This window comes from Oncorhynchus keta, chromosome 37 (genome assembly GCF_023373465.1).
Source record: "Oncorhynchus keta strain PuntledgeMale-10-30-2019 chromosome 37, Oket_V2, whole genome shotgun sequence".
Taxonomy (NCBI): domain Eukaryota; kingdom Metazoa; phylum Chordata; class Actinopteri; order Salmoniformes; family Salmonidae; genus Oncorhynchus; species Oncorhynchus keta.
Window position 1 is genome coordinate 14652147 of NC_068457.1, and position 7459 is coordinate 14659605.

The 7459-nt window shown below is 43.0% G+C and overlaps 1 protein-coding gene across 2 annotated transcripts; it reads left to right on the forward strand.

Moving 5' to 3' along the window:
• Positions 1–419: 419 nt before the first annotated feature.
• On the forward strand, positions 420–6413 carry LOC118370251 (SLIT and NTRK-like protein 5). Of its 2 annotated transcripts, none has more exons than XM_035755177.2 (2): positions 420–1017; positions 2790–6413. In XM_035755177.2, exon 2 carries the CDS (start codon positions 2847–2849, stop codon positions 5448–5450), a length of 2604 nt encoding a protein of 867 aa, XP_035611070.2. In that variant the 5' UTR covers positions 420–1017; positions 2790–2846; the 3' UTR covers positions 5451–6413. The 2 variants fall into 2 exon arrangements, with proteins under 2 accessions (XP_035611070.2, XP_035611071.2); XM_035755178.2 differs by lacking the exon at positions 420–1017 and adding an exon at positions 1732–2065.
• Positions 6414–7459: the final 1046 nt, after the last annotated feature.

Below are 7459 nucleotides of genomic sequence, written 5' to 3' on the forward strand. Positions count from 1 at the left end.
AGGCCAGGCTCGGACTCACACACTGACCGTAACATGCCACATGAACAACACCTGTTGCCATATTGTCACAGCATTTTCTCACTGGCAGCCCATTTCTGATCTTTTTTTAGCCTGTGTAAATGCAGCCCTATTGCCTGGCAATGTGTAAAAAAGTATGTTTAATCGCATTGTACTGCCCTCTATAGGTCTTCCTCACTCTCACGACCCCCCCCAATGAGGTACTACACCACAAATAGCTTCTAAATATTGACAACATGCATGTTTTGCTCGTTATATACATGAGGGGTGAGGACATTAATGCATATTCCAGGATTATATCAGCCTCCAACGAATGGAAATTAATATAGACTTTACATATTGTGTATGCTGCGCCAACCTTGATCCACGTTCCACCAGTTGAAACATTGGCAGTACAAAAAACGCATAATTGATTGCGCAGAGACATAGGAAGGACATCATATTATTTCGTCAGACAATGTTGAATTAAAGTCAACTATCTAAGATGCGCATACATATTCAGTCAAATTGTGCGGTCAACGCTGAGGAGAAAAATAAGGATCTTGGGTAGATCTATTCACAACGCAATACAAGCCGTACCACTCACAAGATACAAAGGGATTCGTGCCTTTCCACCGATTCCCCGGCGCGCAGGCTACAGAGAGAGATCTCGGTTGAAATGGATGTATCTGATGTTTTGCAGTTCAGTTTATTACACTTTTCCCATATGAAATTATTATTTTTCTTTGATTCCATTCCACAATGAGAGACCAAGAATCGCTGTGAGAAATACAAGAACCCGCTTTTTTGTCGCGCTGATCGTCACGTTGCAGGCGTGAATGAGACAGTTTGTGCAATTCATTGCCAGGTATTTGGAGCTAAAGACCGCGGTGGCTCTACTTTGAGGATTTTACAGCGCGGAAAAAGGAAAGAAAATCACAGATTCCACATTACCATAGGACAGGATGGTAAACAGCGGAAGGTAGTTGGAATGCTTTCGCATTGACAAGGTTCAACATGGTAAGGACAGCGGATTTTCTGTCTGAGATACACGGCTGTATTGCTCATTTCAAGGAAGCTAATTATTGAGTTGGGGAGCTGTCCATGGTCCAGACAATTATTTATCCCCATACAGCTCTTACAGCTGTATTCAAGTTGGTTGAATCTAAATGATAAACGATGAAACGGGTGCATTTGATTAAAGTGCCAACAATATACATCCGCGTTTACTGGTAGATATAATACATTAACATTTACATTGCATAACTTTTTGGGGGGCTACTCAGTGTCCTTCAAGGTGATGAATGAATGCGCAATTCATGAAATCATTGCAATGCCTCATATTCGTTCAGTGTAGGCCTGTTTTGATTGAATTAATTAGTGGTAAGTGGCCTACATAGGCTACAGACTAACTAAATTTGGAATGCAATACATTCTTAATCGGTATGAATCAAATGTCATTTCGTAAAACATAGCCTATTAGCCTACCATAAAAACTCTATGATCATATTAGGATGACTACACCCACAAAAGCGGACCTCCAGGCCGATAGCTTTTTCTATTTTCTCGATTTTGTCACAGATAGAACTTGTGTGTGTGTGTGTGTGTGTGTGTGTGTGTGTGTGTGTGTGATTGTGTGAGTGGTGCGCGCGCGTTTGTGAGGGAGGGGGTGGGGGCGAGAGAAAGGGAGAGAGAGATTATTTGAACAAGAATTAAGGGATTCTTCAACTTCAACATATACCGGATGCGAAATAAAAACGCTTATTATAGTATTATTTATTCCACATCATGATGTAAATTGTGCATGACATTCAGCAATGCTTGCAAATCCGTTTTTGCTTTTAATCAACTTGGGTCTCTTTTTTTCGCCCGAGGGATGAAGGGCTTGTGACTGTCCCTATGTAACAATCAGTATTTCTAACGCATGCCGGCTTGAGGATGAACACCTTCCATAATATCCACGACTAGCCTATTTATCATTTATTAACAAGATATCTCCGGATATCTGATGATAATGATTGACACCCGGCGGTTTCTATACTATTCGCAAATCGTCGGGATCTGCAGGGTGAGTAGGACATTGGTCATTCCATAAGGATTGCTCGTATCATATATTTTTTTTAATATATCATGAATTCTTAACTTAACAACGGCATTTTGTTCCATTCGATTTATAAAATATATATTTTAATCCTGGGTGGCATCGATTAAATGTGAACATTTTCTCAAGATGAACTCTTTGCTGGAATCTTCGGGGAATAGAATTTGAAATGGCAATGGATTCTGTATAAATGCCGCAGATGGCTAGTGGGTTTAGTTTGCAAGCCATTTGAATGCATCGATAGATTTCAAAATCGCACATCACCAACCTAAAGGCGGCTATAATCAAACTGCTTGCTCTATTTTCAAAGAAACACATGCACAGGCTGTACTCTTTTGCATGACATTCACCAACATGCACTGCATGTCATCAATATTTCGCATGGGGAGTTATTTCATTTTCGGATGTCTACACCATGTTGAGATATGATGCTGTAGCTGAATACATAATAATGGAACTGTACTGAATGTAGCATTTTAGCTGCAACAAATGTTTATGGCATAACCATATTGTGTCTGTTATGAGTGTAAAACTCCAAACATGTATATGCAATTAGTTACCTAAAATGCTTTACAAAGTGTATTATGTCTCTATCCACAAGTGCATAGCTCGTTGTAACCACTGCATGCAGGGATGTTCCACTTAACACAAGATGTTCATTAAACAGACAATGCCTGCCTTTCTCTTCTAGATGACACCCCATACCGGCACCATACTTCAGTGAGCTGGGGCACCTTCTCCCTCGAAAATGCATATCTGGATACTGAAAATAATCCTCCTGATCGCAGCATCTCTGAGTCTGGTCGAGATGTACGACAATTACGGGGAGATCTGTAGGAATCTATGTACATGCGAAGAGAAGGAAGGGATACTGACGGTAAGCTGTGAGAATAGAGGGATCATCCGACTGACAGAAATAAGCCCGGTGCATTTTTCAATGTACCACCTTCTGCTGACAGGGAACCTCTTAAAGAAACTGTCCCTCAACGACTTCATCAACTACACTGGGGCGACCATATTGCATTTAGGCAACAATGCTATCGATGAAGTGGAAACGGGTGCTTTCAACGGACTCCAGGGATTAAAGAGATTGCACTTGAACAACAACAAGATAGACGTCCTAAGGGATGATACATTTGTTGGCCTGGAGAGTTTGGAATACCTTCAGATTGATTACAATTACATCACCAATATAGAGCCTAATGCCCTGAGTAAACTGCATCAGCTCACAGTTCTCATTTTGAATGACAATTTGCTCTCTGCTCTGCCTACCAACATTTTCCGGAATGTTCCCTTGACACATCTGGACCTCAGGGGCAACCGGTTGAAAATGTTTCCTTACATTGGGCTCCTGGAGCACATGGACAAAGTGGTGGAATTACAACTTGAGGAGAACCCGTGGAATTGCTCATGTGAGCTCATTGCCCTGAAAGCTTGGCTGGAGAGCATATCGTACACAGCTTTGGTGGGGGAGGTGGTCTGTGAGACACCGTTCAGACTGCATGGCAGAGACCTGGACGAGGTCTCCAAACAGGAGCTGTGCCCCCGCAGAGCAATCTCTGAATATGAAATGCGCCCCCCTCCCCCACTCAGCACCAATGGATATTTCCAAACCACGCCAGCTTCGGTGACGGCCTCAGCCACCTCGTCAAATGCTTTCAAGGCATCGTCAAGGCCTACCAAGGGCACCCGTCAATCAAACCGAACCAGGTCAAAGCCCACCTCTCGGATTCCAGCTAACCCTTACAACTATGGCCCCATCATTGCTTATCAGACCAAATCTCCTGTGCCTTTGGACTGTCCCACCACCTGTACATGTAATCTGCAGATTGCTGATCTTGGACTAAACGTCAACTGCCAGGAGAGAAAGATTGAGAACATATCTGACCTGAAGCCCAAGCCATACAATCCCAAAAAAATGTATCTCACGGGGAATTACATTCCTGTGGTACGCAGATCTGATTTCTTGGAGGCTACCGGATTGGATTTGCTTCACCTAGGAAACAATAGGATATCCCTCATCCAAGACAGAGCTTTTGGGGATTTAACCAACCTGCGTAGGCTGTATTTAAATGGTAATCTAATCGACAGGCTTACAGCAGAGATGTTTTTTGGCCTGCAGAGTTTGCAGTATCTCTACTTAGAATACAACAAAATCCGTGAGATTGTAGGGGGCACGTTCCGGTTTGTGCCAAACCTTCAGCTGCTTTTCCTCAACAATAACCTTCTGAAAACCTTACCAGCGGGAATCTTTACTGGGCTGTCCCTCTCTAGACTTAATCTCCGCAGTAACCACTTCCAAAACCTGCCTGTGAGTGGTGTGTTAGATCAGTTAAAATTGCTTTTGCAGATAGATCTGATTGAGAACCCATGGGATTGCTCGTGTGACGTCGTCGGCATGAAGATATGGCTCGAGCAGCTCAGTGCCGGCACCGTTGTTAATGAGGTTAAATGCGAGACACCCAAACGTCACAGCGGGATTGATATGCGTTCCATTCAGTCTGAACAGCTGTGTCCAGATTACTCTGACGTAGTCGTCTCAACAGCGCCCCCCTCTGACGAGCCTCTGCCGGACAGAGCCACCACCACAGAGACCTACCAGAGATCTAACCCCACTAGCAGTGTCGTCCCTCTCTCTGTCCTCATCCTCAGCCTACTGCTCGTGTTCATCATGTCCGTCTTTGTGGCGGCGGGGCTGTTTGTTGTCGTGGTGAAAAAGCGTAAAAAGTCCCAGAGCGACCGCACCAGCACCAACAACTCTGACGTGAGCTCGTTTAACTTGCAGTACAGCCTATACAGTAACAACCGAACCGTCCCCAAAGTCAAAGCCCCCGCAGGACACGTGTATGAGTACATCCCTCACCCTATGGGCCACATGTGCAAAAATCCCATTTACAGGTCCAGGGAAGGCAACACAGTCGAGGATTACCGCGACCTCCATGAATTGAAGGTGACTTATAGGAGCGATGTGGATGAGGAGAGGAACAGCAACATGAGAAGTCCCACTTATAGCGTGAGCACTATTGAGCCTCGCGAGGACCCCTCCCCTGCAGAGAATGCTGAGCACTTCTTCAGGGGCATCATAGAGGCGGACAACCAATCCCCCTCCGGTAACAGTGTGGAATACAAGTACACTGGCCCTGTCTCGTACACGTACAACCCAAACTTTGATGTTAGACGCCAGTTCTTACACCCAGAGAGGATACGAGAAACAGTGCTTTATGGCACAGCGCCGAGTACTGTTTACGTGGAGCCCAACAGAAATGAATATTTGGAACTAAAAGCGAAACTTCAAGTCGAGCCGGACTACCTCGAAGTTCTTGAGAAACAGACCACTTTCAGTCAGTTTTGAGCAACAGATTTGTCCATGTATGAAAGATTTCCCCCCCTAAACCCACTGGCTCAATATTGAGGGTGCCTTGGCACGACACATCAACTAAATAAGCATTAAACGGGGTGTGCCAAACTCTATTATTCTTATTTCTTAATTACATGACATTGCAGGAACTGAAAGTCTCTCTCTGAACCTAACTGGACGAATACACAAGTTGTTCTACTTAACTGGTGATTTAGAATCTATTTTTATATGGTGAAGATTGAATACACATACATGTAAGTGTACAGGTCAACTTACCCAACTACATTTTCAGGAATATAACCATACATATATTGTGAATCACAAAAATGTTTAGAAATCACCATCTGACGAAAAAACACTGTACGACAGTGTCTCCATCAAACTGCGCAGGACAATTCTCTGCTTTAGTCTGTAAGTAAGTATTTATTGGAGTACTCTGCCATGTATTTTCAAACATTTTGATTCTTCATCAATATTACCTGTGTCATAATTCCATGATCCTCTGTAAACGTTTATGTTTGTAGTTCCATATCATTTACTGTAGCTCGCATTGTAAAAGTGGCTCTTTTTTGAAAAATGGTGGCACACCCCCAATGTTAAAGAAAGACTGCGACATTTAAAAAAGAAAACAAGTTGTCTTTGTATGCTTTCTGCACTTTTTGGAGTTGGAAGGCAAGTGGGCCTTTAAACAGCTATCATTAGGATGATTACTATTAAAAATGAATACGTGCATTCATTCTTAATACGTATTCTTGGTATGTTATCAAATTCATGAATAATAATTGAAATAATAATTATGTTGTGTAATACTGATATTTTAATGTAACACCTATTTTTATACAAGCATTCGCAATTCTCTTTCCCTCATCAATTTCATTCGTTTTAATTGCTTTGCACTTATTGCACTATATTGACCAAAATATGTTAATGTCATCAATAAATATGATGTCAGGTTCATCTATGTTGTTGTGGGGGACATGAGAAGTTGGTGTTTCAATCAGATTTGGATCAATATGCTTCAATCAAAGATCCCGTGAGGGAGTCCTCATAATCACGGTGGTTCCAATTGCAAACATCAACATTTGCGCAGATCATCTTCTGATAGGGTTAAAAACACATTACATCACAGGCACCAAAAAATACATATGAAAGTGTTCCTTTCAAGCCTCCAGGGCCCTATTCCAGAAGGGGTGCATGTGAGCCTTTTTATAGCGGCCCAAAATGAAAGCAGCATTTTAGAGAACAGAAGGGCCCGAAACTCAGTGTATCTGTCGATATGTCATAGCCGTCACAGGAGGTGAATCATAGCCAAGTGTCCACAGGCTAACGATGGAGGCCAGGTCCTGTCATGGGCTGAAACGATGTAACCTAGGCTGTTGACAGTTTTGGGGTAAATTATGTGCCAGTGTAACTCATTTGGGAAGTGACACAAAATCTAAACATTTCACTTCCGGCACCCTCAGCCAAAAGCTGCATGTTGTTGTGCGTGTGTTATTAGCCAATACTGAGAATCTGACCTAGCTGGTTTACTGCTGTGCTGCAGTTTCATTTCCTGGTATTTGTGTTTCACCTTGGTAAACAACTGCAGTGACCATAGAAATCCTTGCTTGGGATTTTTTTTATATTTCAGGTGTGAATCATATTATGGCGTTAGTATAGGGATGTGTGTTCGATGTTTGTGCTTATGTACACAATTGTGTGTCTACACTGACATGTGCTTCTTTGTGATTACATAATCTACCCATCTCATTTGTTGAGTGAACCTGGTGGTGGGGGGTTCATGCTCCTATTGTCAAGCCAGAAGCCAGCCCCAATGTTGCCATGACCCTGAGCAGGGTAGACGACTCCTGGCTAATGGATGCATGAATTAGCCATGTCCCACTGCAGGAGGTTGCCATGAGAACCCTCTAACCTGACAAATAATGCTTTTAATAAGCCAATGGGGTCCCTCTGTGGGGCTCCATGTGGAAGGGCAGAATGGTTTAATTCGCCTCCCTGGATTC

What these genes read in the sequence shown, in the direction of transcription:
- LOC118370251 (XM_035755177.2), top strand. Translation starts at nt 2,847, where the DNA reads ATGCATATCTGGATACTGAAAATAATCCTCCTGATCGCAGCATCTCTG.